General features: G+C 41.7%; 1 protein-coding gene across 1 annotated transcript in view; it reads right to left on the bottom strand.

The window, feature by feature from the left end:
- cacna1db (calcium channel, voltage-dependent, L type, alpha 1D subunit, b) overlaps nucleotides 1–16,873 on the bottom strand; it is a 529,322-nt gene that overhangs the window by 168,088 nt on the left and 344,361 nt on the right. Inside the window, exon 27 of the mRNA XM_067998737.1 lies at nucleotides 16,439–16,640. Coding sequence (XP_067854838.1) covers nucleotides 16,439–16,640 — 202 coding nt within the window. The remainder of the gene's footprint in view (nucleotides 1–16,438; nucleotides 16,641–16,873) is intronic.

The raw sequence follows: 16,873 nt of genomic DNA, 5'->3' as shown, positions 1-16,873 counted from the left end.
ATAAAATATTGGGGGTGAAAATTCGGCGATACCGCAAAATGGGCAATAGCAAATGGACTGACTTCAATGGAAAAGAAAATCAGGCGGGCGTAAAACTGCTGCCAATTCACTATTGCCCGCTTTGTGCTATCACAATTTTACCCCCATTGTGTCTTTAGTGGATTTCGACAACCATGACACGTTACTTATTTTCATCAGCTTCTGGGTTGCTTTTCGTAGCAGCAATCTACCCCATCAATCTGCAAATAATCTATCCCTGAACAATTTCACAACCTCAATAACTTAAAAAATATTGCCACTGGATTTTCATACACTTTGATAAGGAATTTCCCTTCATCAAACTTTTGGTTCCTTTAATAAATATGTATGTTGATATTGGAAATTGTGTGTATGTGTGTGTAACTAGTGAATTTATATATTTTTTTAAATTATTTTTTTCTACCAGCCAAAACACTGGGACTGTCTAGGCTGCAGGGGTCTACTTCATATTCATCATCATCCTGTTACATTATTGGTGAAAAGGATGCATCATTCAGTTAGTGCAGACAGTGTCAGGCTTTCTCTCCTCTATGTGAGTTGTCAGCAAACAACAACAATTTGCATTTATATAGTACTTTTAACACAGGTATACATTTCAAGATGTTTCACAGAGGAAAAAAATAGACTGATGAAATCCACACAACTGAGGCAAGCCATCTTGAATGACATATAGCCCTGGAACTCCAATTCATAAGGATAAATCTTAATTTTCACCACCAGGTAGAAAACTGGTGGTAGTAGATCGGCCACTTGTTATCTATTATATATAATGAGTGGCTGGTCTTTTCCTGCCAGTTTATCGCCTGGTGGTGAAAGTTAAAATCTACCCCATAATTTTATGTTTTGAAATAAAATGCTCTTATATTTGGAACAACACTGATTTAAAATGTTTCCTCAGCTTTTCAACACACCTGATCAGTAAATGCTAGTTAACACTAACGATATACAGTACATGGATTATTCAAACAAGCCAATCTGGATTTGAATCACACCTTGAACTGTCACCCAAAATCTGTTACACTCCTAAAATTTGCAATTTAACTGCATGATAGACTGTCTTAAGGTGGTAGGGTGTTAAATTGCTGGAGAAGTAAAATCAACAAGAAGACTTATCATACAGTGTGAACTGTACTTTCTGTCAACTGATGGCAGCTCATTCGTATCTCATCACATTCTGTCCTCCCAGCTGGAGAAAAGAAGTGTGAATGCAGGGAAAGGGGATGATAAAAAATAAAAATGAAACACATTGAGCACAAATCCCCGACTACAATTTCCAATCTGAGCCTTTGCCAGACGAGGAGCTGTTGTGCAGAAGCAAAAGGAGGGAATGCTCGCATGGGTTGTACCTCACGCCACCTAGTGGCCAGGCAGCTGAAGTCCAGACAGTCCAAAGATTAAAAGATAGGTGGATAAATTAACTCACAAAAAATAAGGCATGATAAATTATATTAAACCACTTAGCAGACCCTGATTATCTGGTAAAAATAGGCATGACGGAAATTGTCCGTGCATACACCAAAATACACCGTTACCATAATAATATATAAACACTTCAACAGATTTCTCAAATTTCTCAATTTTTTTTAAGTGCAATCCTCTCAGCTGAATCAATCATAAACACAAGCTGGTCACCTCAATGAGTTCAAAAAGTTAGACCATGACCAAATTTTACAAATAACTTCCACTTAACTCTGCCTGACCAACCAACACAAAATTAACTGAAATAATGCAATCAATTTTAACTCCGGGCGGGTTTTGGGTGGGCGCACTCACTGGAGAAAATTTGAGACCCGGGCTATTTTAACTCCCATGCCTCATTAACGTGCCATCAGTCCACATCCCAAACAGACCAGACAGTAAGTGGGCGGGAAGCAGCTGCTGGTCTCTGGAGAATTGCGTGGCCGAGGGCTGCCCACCGACATGAAGGTAGATGTAGTTCCAGGGAGGGAAGGGGGTGAACTGATAGAGGTCTTCAAGATTATGAAGAGTTTTGACGAAATGAACTGTGATAATTGTTCTACTGGTTGGTCAGACAGTAACAAGAGGGCACAAATTTAAGATAATCATAAAGGGGAGGGTAGGAAAATGTTTCTTTACACAGACGGTGGTCAGAATGTGAAATTCTCTAACCACAAACCATTGTTGAAGTACAGTCCATAAAATCTTTTAAAAGTAAATTAAATCATTGCTTAAAAAAGTAATATTAAAGGTTGTGTGCAGCAAGGAGAGTGGGATTAAACTAGGCAAGGGCGATTTCAACTTTTGCCCGAGATACGCGCAAAATTGGCAGGGAGGATGCATCGTTTGCTGCATGATGTTTGCAGGAGGTACGAACCATTTTCAGGTCATGCTTCTTCAATATGATGGGCAAGCTGTCAGCACAAATCACGCAGACCATTGCACAGCTTGCCCATTGGGCAGAAGAGAATTTGGGTAGGAGGGATGTCATTTAAAGCTGGCCAGCATCTCTTATTGAGATTGATAGATTTTTGGACTCTAAGGGAATCAAGGGATATGGGGATCAGGAAGGAAAGTGGAATTGAGGTCGAAGATCAGCCATGATCTTATTGAATGGCGGAGCAGGCTCGAGGGGCCGTATAGCCCACTCCTGCTCCTATTTCTTATGTTCTTAAAGAGGAGGTGCAGTGTACATTGTGGAGCTCAACTGAAGGTGATGCACTCAGAATTGGCAGAAAATGACTATTGCTAGACAGCCCCAGTTCTTGGGCAGTGTCCTGGTGGTACTAATAGAGGAGGTCACAAGACGGAAGAACATCCTCTTCCCTGCAGATCATTGAAGGGTACCACATCAGACAACCAAACAGCAATAGTCCAAGGTGGCAAAGCATGAGAATGCATGAAGCATAGCGACCTGGACCTGGCACCAGTGCCACAAGAAGTTTAATGACTTGATCTGGGCTGCTAAGGTAAGACTCCCATTTTATTATTGTCAGCACAGCCCTGTACCACTTTACTATAGCAGCAGCAATGGAAGTATTACCTCATCCAAACAGTGCCCCTCCTCCTACTTCTACACTCTGCACCTGCCACCACTCACACAATTAATGCCTTCTCTTGCACGCACCTGATGATTCTTCATAGCATCATCCAAACTATTCTACCTTCATACACAGATGCTCATGACTCTTCAGCAGGTCATTCACTAACACACTCCCTTTTCTATTGCAGAGCATGTTAGCCAGGAAGAAGACCCACACTGTAGGAGGAACACCATCTTTTCAAGGCCTGAGAGTGAGAATCCCTACGTGGTCAGTTTTCGGTAAAATATTAAAATGCCTACGTGGCAAAGAAGCAGAATGCAAAATGGTTAGAAAGGGTTAATTAGTTAGTAACTGAGATTGGTACAGGTGGCCTGGCCTCCTGCTGGGCCATATGTTTGCGTAGTCAGCAGGTTTGCATTGTCTCATCAATGTAGAGTCTTTGATGTGATTCAAGGACTGGTCTGAATGTCTCCATGTTTATGGCAGATCAATATAGGTAACGAGCTTAGCCAAAGTTGAAAGACATTCCAAGTTGGGAGATAAGGAACAGAAGGAACAGGGAAGAACATTCCAGGTTGGAAGGTGAGGAAGTATCCCCTTTGATGTCTAACAGCAACATGGACGATCTATGATTGGCCGGCAATAATGTAACCTCGCATGGCAACCTGTGCCCGGCTTATGATTGGTGTTGACTCTTGTGTTAATGATGTTCCAACCCCTATCGATCTGTATAAAGGTATGAGTTTTTGTCTTTGTCTTTGTCTCCTTATTCTGTTAGAATTGTTCGGATTCTCTCAGGAATCTGAATTGAAGCTACAGACCTGCTATTAAAGTTGTGATGAACTTTAAAATGTACTCGACTTCAGTTTTTACTGAACCAGACTGAGGGGAAAGAATCCGGATAGTCAAGAGCAGCAGAAGAGGTGCCATAGATATCATAGGTGGAGGATGAGCCAATGCTGTCACACATTGCAAGGGAGGAGGATACGTGCTGCAGGGTGCTTGGCCCTCTAACCCTCCTTTTTCCCTTATCACTGAACTCTCTGCAATGAGCAGTGACTCATTTGCTACGGCTTACCCTTGCCACCAGTTACTAACCATTGTCTCTCTCCACCCTTTCCAGGTCAATCTGCACTGCATGCCTGCATGAAGCAGGTCATGAATGTCCTCTTCTACTGCGCTAACAATTTATCTCCTTCTCCAAGGAGCCCAGAAAGCAGGAAGAGAGGGCAATTGGGTTCTTGCGTATTGCAAACTTTCCACAGATGCAAGGCATAATTGACTGTACCCTCGAGGGCACCACCTCACAAACCCACAACGCATTGTCACTCACCTTCAGAAGAAATATCAGAAGATATTTGAACCGTGACAGAAGAGGAGATGGAAATTTCCATGCTGGTATTTGGCAGCAGCGCATTCAATTGCAGGGTCCAAGGTTGGGATGTGCTGGGGGAAGGATTGTTGGTGCAGGTGGGAAGGGATGGATTCTGCAAAGCACTCCAGGATAACTATTCACAAAGAATTCTAAAGCTGGTGGGATTGCTAGCCATCATTGGTCCTCCGGTTGCTCCAGCTCCACCTCTAAGCCTTCCTCTGCAGTTAGCTCCAGGGGTTTTTCCCCCTTTGCAGGACAAAACTGTGCAGCACATAGCACACCATGAAGATTCTCGACACTCTCACTGGACTGTACTGAAGCGCACTTCCGCAGTGGTCCAGGCAGCAGAACCTCTGCTTGAGCACTCCAATTGTTTGTTCAATCACAGTTCGAGTTGATGCATGGCTTTGGTTGAAGTACTGCTCAGCACCTGTGTGTGAGTTCCTGACAGGTACCATGGTGCAGGTGTGTAATAAGTACCCTTTCCCTCCCAGCAACCAGCCTATGACCCGATATTGTGGGTTTGTGAGGTGGTGCCCACAAGGGTACAGTCAATTACGCCTTGCATCTGTGGAAAGTATGCAATATGTGAGAATCCCATTGCCCTCTCCTCCTGCTTTCTGGGCTCCATGGAAAAGGAGATAAATAGTTAGCACAGTAGAAGAGAACATTCGCGACCTGTTTCATGCAGGCATGCAGTGCAGATTGATTGATGCAGCTAATGAACCCACTGCAGCCTAGAACGAGCCTGGGGCATAGAAGCTGAGAGCCACAGACACCTTCAATGCCACAGGCCTGGCTGGAGTTGATCCTGCAGCAGGTGACATAGCTTGGTGACCAAATGAAACATAGCCTGGGAACGCACTGGTTCTCCATCAACCCTGGACTGCTTTGCAGAATCTATCCCTTCCCGCCTGCACCAACATCCCATCCTTTCACCCTGCAGTTGAAAGCTCTGCTGCCAAATACCATGGGAATTTCCAACCCCTCTTCAGTCATGGTTCAAATGTCTTCTGATATTTCTTCTGAAGATGAGTGACAATGCGTCTTCTGGTGGATTGTCTTCCACCTTCTCTGCTGACAATGCGTCCCCCCAAAGAAAGGCACCAAAGCCAATGCCATGCCAGCACAATTCCTTACAAAGTAAACCTTCACATAGTATTCTCTCCGAAAGAGCAGTCACAAAAGCCCATAAGCCTGTTGAAAACTGTAACCAGAGACTTAACTTAGTGCAGCTGAGGATCCCTTTAAATAATGCAGCTGGAGTTTCCCTCCCCCCAGTATTTGTGGATGGGCTTTAGAATGGGCACTCAAAGTGGTCCCTGAGTTGGAAATTGCAAGGGGTCATGCAACGTGCACGGGACCTTCGCTTCAATACATTTATTAGGCACCGCTGGTGTCGGGTGGGCACCCTGGTCACAATAAACGTGCCAAAATGGTGTCAGGAGCACTTCCAGCGAGATTGTTGCGTGAGTAGACCATGTGAACTTGCTGCCCCTAAAGCTCAAAAAACCAGCACAAAACTGGTGGGTGAAAGTTGAAAATCAACCCCAGTGGCTCATGTGGAGAAAAACACCGGCACAGAATGTAAAATTCTGTGATTCTATGAAGTCACAACCCCCATATGCATGTTTCATCCTCTGAGCATTCTGCCCCAACTCAACCAGTTATACTTAATCTAATTTAATTACAACAGTGAGTACACTTCAAAAGTACTTCATTAGCAGTAAAGCACTTTGGGATGTGCTGAAGTTGTGAAAGGCACTACATAAATGCAAGTACTTTACTTTAATTTAATTACACCAAAATGACAGAAACAGAATAGAAAACGGTTTAAAAATAGGAATGTTAGTTTCCACTTCCGACTGCATTAGCATGATAGATAAAAAAAAAAATTCTAACTTTATTCTAATATTTTGTTGTTGCTGAAAAAGTTTCTTCTTTTAAAGTATGTTCTCCTTTTTTCAATGCTGCTTTTTCCTCTGCACCAGACAGAGCCCAGATGACCGAAACTCAGTTCTCTGCTATTTCTGCTCTGAAATCAGCTACTGGGAGATGCACGAGAATAACTGGGTCACTCACTCCCCGTGTCTGGTTACCATTAGCTACCTCACCACTGCAGCTTGGCTGAGAATGTGAACTCAGGGTGCATCTAAACTGCAGCTACTAGTAGACTGATAGCTGCTGTTTAGGTGTCAGCCCGGCAGTATCCTGTTTGCAATGCTTGGCTCCTAACTGGCTGGAACTGTAATTATCCTGCACAAGACAATGCTCTGTGCATGTCTGGGTAAACACATGACCATAGCTCTCTCCCAACAATTACAAATGTAAAACTGGAGGTAGCATGGAGAGGATAATTCCCTCCCTAAATTATTAAATTAAGAACAAGTAGATTGTTCCATGAGCCCTTGTAAAGCAGATTTGGCATTTGATTTACACTCCATACAGTATCCATGAGTCCCATTCCATTTCACTCAGGAATCAGATTGGGCTAGGGTTGCCAACCTTCCCGGATTGTCCGGGAGTCACCTGGAATGGAAGATGAATCTCCCGGGCACTGCTACTAGCAGCCCAGGAGAAAATTAAAGCTTTCCTGCTTCACCAATCCACATTCCCACCAGGCTGTTATATCAGGAGCAGTGTTAGGACTGTGCAACTTCACAGGGCCCCGAGGGGATCAAGTAAAGGATTATAGGTTGGTTAAATTTAAATTTACTCAAAGGATTTGCAAACAGGATAAGCAAATAATAAATGTGGTGATAAGAATTTAAAACTTTAAAACTTGTTCAACCTCTGTCTTCCCATTATCCTTTATCTTAAGTTGACATGTTTATTAAATCAGCATCTGCTCTGAATAGTGCGCAAGAAAATAGTAACGATTTAACTGCTTACTCATTTTCTGTTTAAATCCAAAGTATTTCCATTATTTATTGGAAATTATATGTGCAAAAAATCCAAAAATACACCAGAAACATTTATAGTAAATACATACACAGCCTATACAAAAGCAACCAAGAAGCAAATCAAAGCTATTTAAAGGTGAAATGGCATGTTTGGGTACAATGAATTTGAAATTAAGCGTAACCAAGCATGTTATTCTGAAAGCTTAATTTTGTAATATATATAAATAACAGCACAGACTAATGCAAACATACATTTAAGTATTGTGCTTTCCAAACTAATTGCAGACAGTCATGCAGATTTATCCGAAAAGTTTATTTTTAAATAATTAAAATGTTGCATCGGCGATTTACCTGATTGCAACATAAAATATGTATAGAGAACAGCTTTTAGTAAGAACCTCTTCCATTGTTCATTAGCAAGGGAAGGGTGTAATGAAAATTCACTAGAATGCTACCTGGTATGAGGAAATAAAAAGCAAGACTTATTGTTAGAACAACGCAAATTATGGGTAGATGCGACAGAGGTGTTTAAAATTATAAAAGGGTAGGATAGAAGCAGACTGTTTCGAGTAGCTAAGGAATCTAGAATGAGGAGCCATAGATACAAAATTAAATGTAACAGATTTAGAATAGAGAGTAAGAAAAACTTCTTTACACAGATAATTGTGAAGCTGTGGAATTTATTTCCATGTTAGTGACAGAGGTAGAAACTATATTAACATTTGAGATTAGATTGGATAGGTGGTTGAAGCAAATGGGGATAAAGGAATATGGGAACGGGGCTGGTAAATGTAACTAGGACGATTTGCTTGTATGGAGGGTAAACGCTGACACAGACTGGTTGGGCCGAACGGCCTGTTTTCGTGTTGTAACTTCTAAGTATTTCTAAAGTGAAAGCTAATCCCCATTAGTTGGTCCTAATGTTTCTGTCTTTGCTTCGCCCAACAGTTAAAGAAGTTGTAAGCCACAGGGATGATTGCTAAACACATCCATTCTTTTGCTTTGTGCTTAGAAAGTTGTATATACGGTTTCATCTGCAGCATTCTCATACCAGTTTGTTCTATTGTAAACAATTTTACACCAAGTTATAGTCCAGCAATTTTATTTTAAATTCACAAGCTTTCGGAGGCTTCCTCCTTCCTCAGGTGAATGTTGTGGAAATGAAATCCTCGAAATGAAATCGCATTTATAAATCACAGAACAATGCTTGGTGATTACAGGCAGTCTTTTCAACTGCCCGTTGCCAAGGCAATCAGTGTGCAGACAGACAGGTGTTACCTACAAGGTCTCTGAATATACAAATCACCAAAAAAAACCACAGAGATAGAGAGGTAGAAACATAGAAAAGACAGCAACTGACCCGTTATATTAAAAACAGATAACATTTGTTCGCTGGTGGGGTAACGTGTAGCGTGACATGAACCCAAGATCCCGGTTGAGGCCGTCCTCATGGGTGCGGAATTTGTTCTAGCAATTGACCACAGTTACATTTTCCATGTTTTAGAGAGGGTAACAATAGGGATGCAGAGCTTGTATTTCCATCAATCATGAAATTTTTAATAAAGGATTCTGGCATCTAGGAACTTCTTTATGTTAATGGGACTTTCTATACTTACCTGCTCATACATTAACATAGCGTGTAATAAAATACTGGCATATCAGAATAGATTGTGCTATTTCCCCTCGCTTCCACCAGGACTCTGAAATGTACCACTTACAATATTGAAGCTCCAAAGACACTAAAACACTAACATTGGAATCAGGAGAGATAATAAGCCACAGTAATGACATCTCATACAAACATAAAGACGCAGATAATTTCATTTGAATTCTTAACCCAGGAAAATAGTTATTTAAATTTCCCCCTATGCTATGCATCTTTTGTTGGCCTAAAGGCTGGGCAATGCATTGTTCCCAGGGCTCTGGCAGTGCCTTTTTAGTGTTGCTTGCTGAACTTATGCAAGAACAGCTGGGTGAACTGCCTTCCCTCGCCAGCCCTCTCTTCCTGGGTGAATTAACAGTATGGTGTAAACGGTAAACCTGCCATGTAGGGATCATCGCCGGGAACTACCATCATAACTCTCCATGTTTCACCACCAACATTATGGCTGACTATATAACCACATTATTAATTTTCAAGTAACTATTCTAATATTTCAGAGGTGGCCACTCCCAGGTATACACGGTGATGAGTGTGTTACATATTCTCAATTGGATACAATCAATATTAATTGTAGTAAGACACCTTCTCACATCAGGCACACAAATGGATCCTGGTTACATAAAGAAGAAATGATCACATATGTCCAAGGTCTGTTGGTGGGGGTAAACACTTCAATTCTTTTTTTCATGGATATGCCCATTTTGCAGACTGGAGTGTATGCCCCGGGCAACAAAGTTAAAGAAAACAGCAATCACACTGACTATCTGATGCGATACGTCACTTGACTGGAGTTATTTTTGGTCTGCCTATTGTTTTGGTACTAACAGTAAACTTGGAGATTTTTCTTATAATACCAAAGTCTCAGTGTCCCTGCCATTAACCTAAATTAAGAATAGAAGTATCCAAAAACTGTTTTCTGAGACTCCCTACTTATACTCTGTTTCCTGTTTTTAAATCAAATACCAAACTAGCACCACATTTTAATCCCTCATCCATGACTCATTATTTTTGCCATTAATCATAAGAACATAAGAAATAGGTGCAGGAGTAGGCCATACGGCCCCTCGAGCCTGCTTCGCTATTCAATAAGATCATGGCTGATCTTCTACCTCAACTCCACTTTCCCGCTCTATCCCCATATCCCTTGATTCCCTTAGTGTCCAAAAATCTATCGATCTCAATCTTGAATATACTCAACGACTGAGCATCCACAGCCCTCTGGGGTGGAGAATTCCAAAGATTCACAACCCTCTAAGTAAAGAAATGTTTCCTCATCTCAGTCCTAAATGGCTCACCCCTTATCTTGAAACTATGAACCCTAGTTCTAGACTCTCCAACCAGGGGAAACAGCCTTTCAGCATCGACCATGTCAAGCCCTCTAAGAGTTTTATACGTTTCAATGAGATCACCTCTCATTCTTCTAAACTCTGGAGAATATAGGCCCATCTGACTCAATCTCTCCTCATAGGACAACCCTCTCATCCCAGGAATCAATCGAGTGAACCTTCGTTGAACCCTCTCTAAGGCAAGTATATTGTTCCTTAAGTAAGGAGAGCAAAACTGTACACAGTATTCCAGGTGTGGTCTCACCTGGAATACTGTGTACAGTATTCCCTATGTAATTGCAGCAAGACCTCCTTACTCTTATACTCCAACCCCCTTGCAATAAAGGCCAACATACCATTTGCCTTCCTAATTGCTTGCTGTACCTGCATGTTAACTTTCTGTGATTCTTATACAAGGACACCCAAATCCCTCTGAATACCAACATTTCTTAGTCTCTCACATTTTAAAAAATATTCTGCTCTTCTATTCTTCCTACCAAAGTGGATAATTTCACATTTCCCCACATTATACTCCATCTGCCACCTTATCGCCCACTCACTATGTCTATATCCCTTTGCAGCCTCTTTGCATCCTCCTCACAGCTTACTTTCCCACCTACCTTTGTACCATCAGCAAACTTGGATACATTATAATCGGTCCCCTCATCCAAGTCATTGATATATATTGTAAACAGCTGAGGCCCAAGCACTAATCCTTGCGGCACCCCACTGGTTACAACCTGTCAACCCGAAAATGACCCGTTTATTCCTACTCTCTGTTTTCTGTCCGTTAACCAATGCTCAATCCATGCGAATATACTATCACCAATCCCATGAGACCTAATCTTGTGTAACAACCTCTTGTGTGGCACCTTATTGAATGCCTTTTGAAAATCCAAATATACTACATCCACTGGTTCCCCCTTATCTACCCTGCTAGTTTCACCCTCAAAAAACTCTAATAGATTTGTCAAACACGATTTCCCTTACATAAAACCGTGTTGACTCTGCCTAACCATATTATGATTTTCTAAGTGCCCTGTTACTACGTACTTAACAGATTCTAGCATTTCCCCGACCACTGATGTCAGGCTAACTGGCCTATGGTTCCCTGTTTTCTCTCTCCCACCTTTCTTGAATAGCGGGGTTACATTTGCTACCTTCCAATCCATGGGGACCGTTTTAGAATCTAGGGAATTCTGGAAGATCAAAACCAATGCATCCACTACCACTGCAGCCACCTCTTTTAAAATCCTATGATGCAGGCCATCAGGTCCAAGGGATTTGTCGGCTTTTAGTCCCATTGATTTCTCCAGTACTTTTTCTTTACTAATCTTAATTACTTTAAGTACCTCATTCTCATTAGACCCTTGGTTCCCCACTATTTCTGGTATGTTTTTTGTGTATTCTACTGTGAAGGCAAATACAAAATATTTGTTTAACGTCTCTGCCATTTCCTTATTCCCCATTATAATTTCTCCTGTCTCTGCCTCTAAGGGACCTACGTTTACTTTCGCTAATCTCTTCCGTTTTACATATTTGTAGAAGCTCTTACAATCTGTTTTATATTTCTTGCTAGTTTACTCTCATATTCAATTTTCTCCCTCTTTATCAATTTCTTGGTTCTCCTTTGCTGTTCATAAGAACATAAGAAATAGAAGCAGGAGTAGACCAATTGGTCCCTCGAGCCTGCGCCGCCATTCAATAAGATCATGGCTGATCTGATCCTAACCTCAAATCTAAAAAACACAAGAAGTAGGAGCAGGACCCGGCCACTCAGCCCCTGGGCCTTGACCGATCCGAACTCAGCTTCATGTCCAATTTCCTGCCCGCTCCCCATAACCCCTAATTCCCTTTACTTCTAGGAAACTGTCTATTTCTGTTTTAAATTTATTTAATGATGTAGCTTCCACAGCTTCCTGTTGCAGCAAATTCCACAGACCCACCACCCTCTGAGTGAAGAAGTTTCTCCTCATCTCAGTTTTGAAAGTTGTAAACAATTTTACAACACCAAGTTATAGTCCAACGATTTTATTTGAAATTTACAAGCTTTCGGAGGCTTCCTCCTTCCTCAGGTAAATGTCAGGAACTCTTTTGAAAGTTTTGAAAGAGCAGCCCCTTATTCTAAGATTATGCCCCCTAGTTCGAGTTTCACCCATCCTTGGGAACATCCTTACCGCATCCACCCGATCAAGCCCTTTCACAATCTTATATGTTTCAATAAGATTGCCTCTCATTCTTCTGAACTCCAATGAGTAGAGTCCCAATCTACTCAACCTCTCCTCATATGTCCACCCCCTCATCCCCGGGATTAGCCGAGTGAACCTTCTTTGTACTGCCTCGAGAGCAAGTATGTCTTTTCTTAAGTATGGAGGCCAAAACTGTATGCAGTATTCCAGGTGCGGTCTCACCAATACCTTATATAACTGCAGCAATACCTCCCTGTTTTTATATTCTATCCCCCTAGCAATAAAAGCCAACATTCCGTTGGCCTTCTTGATCACCTGCTGCACCTGCATACTAACTTTTTGATTTTCTTGCACCAGGACCCCCAGATCCCTTTGTACTGCAGTACTTTCCAGTTTCTCACCATTAAGATAATAACTTGCTCTCTGATTTTTCCTGCCAAAGTGCATAACCTCACATTTTCCAATATTGTATTGCATCTGCCAAATCTCCACCCACTCACCCAGCCTGTCTATATCCCCTTGTAGGTTTTTATGTCCTCCTCACTCTCTACTTTCCCTCCCATCTTTGTATCATCTGCAAACTTTGATATGTTACACTCAGTCCCCTCCTCCAAATCATTAATATAGATTGTAAAGAGTTGGGGACCCAGCACCGACCCCTGCGGAACACCACTGGCTACTGGTTGCCAGTCCGAGAATGAACCATTTATCCCAACTCTCTGCTTCCTGTTAGATGACCAATCCTCCACCCATGCCAGAATATTACCCCCAATCCAGTGATTCTTTATCTTGAGCAATAATCTTTTATGTGGCACCTTGTCGAATGCCTTCTGGAAGTCTAAATACACTACGTCCACTGGTTCCCCTTTATCCACCCTGTACGTTATGTCCTCAAAGAACTCAAGCAAATTTGTCAGACATGACTTCGTCCTATTAAATTATGTTTATCTAAATGTTCCGTTACTGTCTCCTTAATAATAGACTCTAAAATTTTACCCACCACAGATGTTAGGCTAACTGGTCTATAATTTCCAGCCTTCTGCCTACGACCCTTTTTAAATAAGGGTATTACATTAGCAGTTTACCAATCTGCCGGGACCTTTGCTGAGTCCAGAGAATTTTGGAAAATTATTACCAAAGCATCCACAATCCCTACTGCCACTTCCCTCAAGACCCTAGGATGTAAGCCATCAGGTCCAGGGGATTTATCCGCCTTGAGTCCCATTATTTTACTGAGTACCAATTCCTTAGTGATTTTAATCGTATTTAGCTCCTCCCCCCCTAGAGCCCCCTGTTTGTCCAGTGTTGGGATATTCTTAGTGTCCTCTACCGTAAAGACTGAAACAAAATATTTGTTCAGCATTTTTGCCATCTCCATGTTTCCCACCATTAATTTCCCAGTCTCATCCTTTAAGGGACCTACGTTTGCCTTAGCCACCCTTTTTCTTTTTATATAACTGTAGAAACTCTTGCTATCTGTTTTTATAATTTTTGCTAATTTATTTTCATAATCTATCTTCCCTTTCTTAATCAATCCTTTCGTTACTTTTTGCTGTCTTTTGAAGACTTCCCAATCTTCTATCCTCCCACTAAGTTTGGCTACCTTATATGTCCTTGTTTTTAGTCAGATACTATCCTTAATTTCTTTACTTAGCCACGGATGGCTGTCATTTCTTTTGCACCCTTTTTTTCCTCAGTGGAATATATTTTTTTTGAAAGTTGTTAAATGAACACCACTGCTCATGTACCGTCTTACCCTTTAATCTATTTTCCCAGTCCACTTTAATCAATTCCGCTCTCATACCATCATAGTCTCCTTTATTCAAGCTCAGTATGCTTGTTTGAGAACCAACCTTCTCACCCTCTAATTGGATATGGAAGGTAACCATGTTATGGTCACTCATTCCAAGGGGATCCTGAACTAGGACATTATTAGTCTCATTACACAGGACCAGGTCCAAGGTTGCTTGCCCCCTTGTAGGATCAGTTACATACTGCTCAAGAAATCCATCCCTAATACACTCAATAAACTCTTCCTCAAGGCTGCCCTGCCCAATTTGATTTGTCCAGTTAATATGATAGTTAAAATCCCCCATAATTATAGCTGTTCCCTTATTACATGCCCTGACTATTTCCTGATTAATACTTCTTCCAGCAGAGTTGCAACTATTAGGAGGCCTATATACTACGCCCACTAGTGTTTTTTTTCCCCTTATTATTCCTTATCTCTACCCAAACTGTTTCATTATCCTGATCCTTTGTCCCAATATCATTTCTCTGTATTACAGTGATTCCTTTGTTTATTAACATAGCCACCCCACCTCCCCTTCCTTCCTGCCTGTCCTTCCTGATTGTTAAATACCCTGGCATATTTAATTCCCAGTCGTTGTCACCCTGCAGCCATGTTTCTGTAATGGCCACAAGATCATACCCATACGTAGTTATTTGTGCCGTTAACTCGTCCATTTTGTTACGAATGCTACGTGCATTCAGATAAAGAACTTTCAAATATGTTTTGTGACACTTAGTTCCTGCTTTTTCCTTTTTTAACACTTTACCTTTTACTCCATACCTTCTGTCCCTTCTGTCTCCCTGCTCAGGTTCCCAACCCCCTGCCACTTTAGTTTAAACCCTTCCCAACAGCACTAGCAAACACTCCCCCTAGGACAGTGGTCCCGGCCCTGCCCAGGTTCATCTCTGTAAAAACTTTTCAAAAGCTTTCTAAAATCCAAGTGTTGTACCGAATGCATTTCCGATGTGAACAGTGATTGTAATATCTTCAAAAACACATTTTCAGTTTAGTTAAATGTGACCTCCTTGTGCAGAAGCTGTTGGGGCTACCTCTAGCATGGGGCACCAGTTTTCTGGGGAGCTATGTATCAAATGCTTGAAAGTCTGAGCCATTACCCTCAATTAGGGATTATTGCCGTACTAAAAACAACTATGTCTTTTGGGGAGAGCTCGTGGTCGCATCAGGGTTGCCAACCCTTCTGCCTGGGAGTCTCCAGGGATGGAAGATGAAACTCTTGGGCACTGATGCTAGCAACCTGGTGTGGCATGTGCTGACTCTCTGCATACCTTCAAGAGGGAGCTGGACCGGTTCTTGACTGGGGCAGAGATCGCATCATATAGAAGGTAAGTGACTATAGAGATAATAGTTGTTCCATGTGAACTCCTGGAATGGTTTCGATCGCCTGAGGGGGTCGGAGAGGAATTTTCCAGAGTATTTTTGCTCTTATTGGCCCTGGGTTTTTTCTCTTTTTTTGCCTCTTCCAGGAGATTACATGGCTGCAGGGGTGGGTAGGAGCTGGGGAGATGGGGATAAGTGTTTAGCCATGATGATCCGACCTTCAAGGCAGGGGGCAGGCTTGATGGACCAGCTGGTCTTTTCCTGCCCATCAATTTCGGATCTTTGTATGTATGTAACCTGGGAGAGAAGTACAGCTTTGCACCTATGGTTTGCGCTGGAGTACTTCCGTTGCCTGCACACAGGTGGCCTCCCGGTTCTCAGAACTTCTCATGCGAAACCACGGGCAAAGACACTCAATTACAGGAACCCAACCTTTATACAGTAAAGATAATAGCATTTGAAAATTGTAGCCAAGTGTCATATGTTTGGATGTTGCATGATCAAATGTCACATGATCAGATGTCAGGTGATCGGTTAGCATGTGATCAAATGTCACGTGATCAAACCTCCAGGAATACATCCAACCAGAGTTAGCAACTCTAGATTGGGCCCTGATTATGGATTTACACTATAAATTTATCATTGCTGTAAAGCAGAAATCACTTCACAACAACACTAAGCTTGCAGTTGAAATGTACCCTCATTGCAGACAGGAAGGTGTGGTACAGTGATTGGAGGTTCTAGTGTGCTACAATGGCGTGCTGCCCAATTAGAAACAAAAGTTAAAACTGCCATTTAATGTGGCTCCTAACCTGATTTTTGTCCAACTCGCAGTTTTTATATTCCAGTTCTCCCTGCTCCTGGAATGTGACGATCACAAAACCTACAAAGATATTCATCATGAAGAAAGCAATGATAATGATGTAGATGATAAAGAATATAGAAATCTCCACACGATTGTTGTAGATGGGGCCAATATTTTCTCCATTTGAGTCTATGGCTTTGTATAGCAGCCTGTAAAAGAGTGAGAGATAATGACATTAATCTCTCTAACCTGAAGAGGAGCTTGTAATTATCACTGTAATTACCTTTGTCATAATTTACAGCTTATGTTCAAATTTACCATATTTTCATCATATCTATTTATTAAAGCAGATACCCCATATATTGTTTAGAATACAGTATTAACTGTCAGATAAAACCATATCAATGTGTTATGATATAGTTTATTCTAGAATATACCTGAT

Source organism: Heptranchias perlo, chromosome 17, assembly GCF_035084215.1.
Source record: "Heptranchias perlo isolate sHepPer1 chromosome 17, sHepPer1.hap1, whole genome shotgun sequence".
Taxonomy (NCBI): Eukaryota; Metazoa; Chordata; class Chondrichthyes; order Hexanchiformes; family Hexanchidae; genus Heptranchias; species Heptranchias perlo.
Note: the sequence above shows the minus strand (reverse complement) of the source record. Positions and strands in the feature narration are given on the sequence as shown.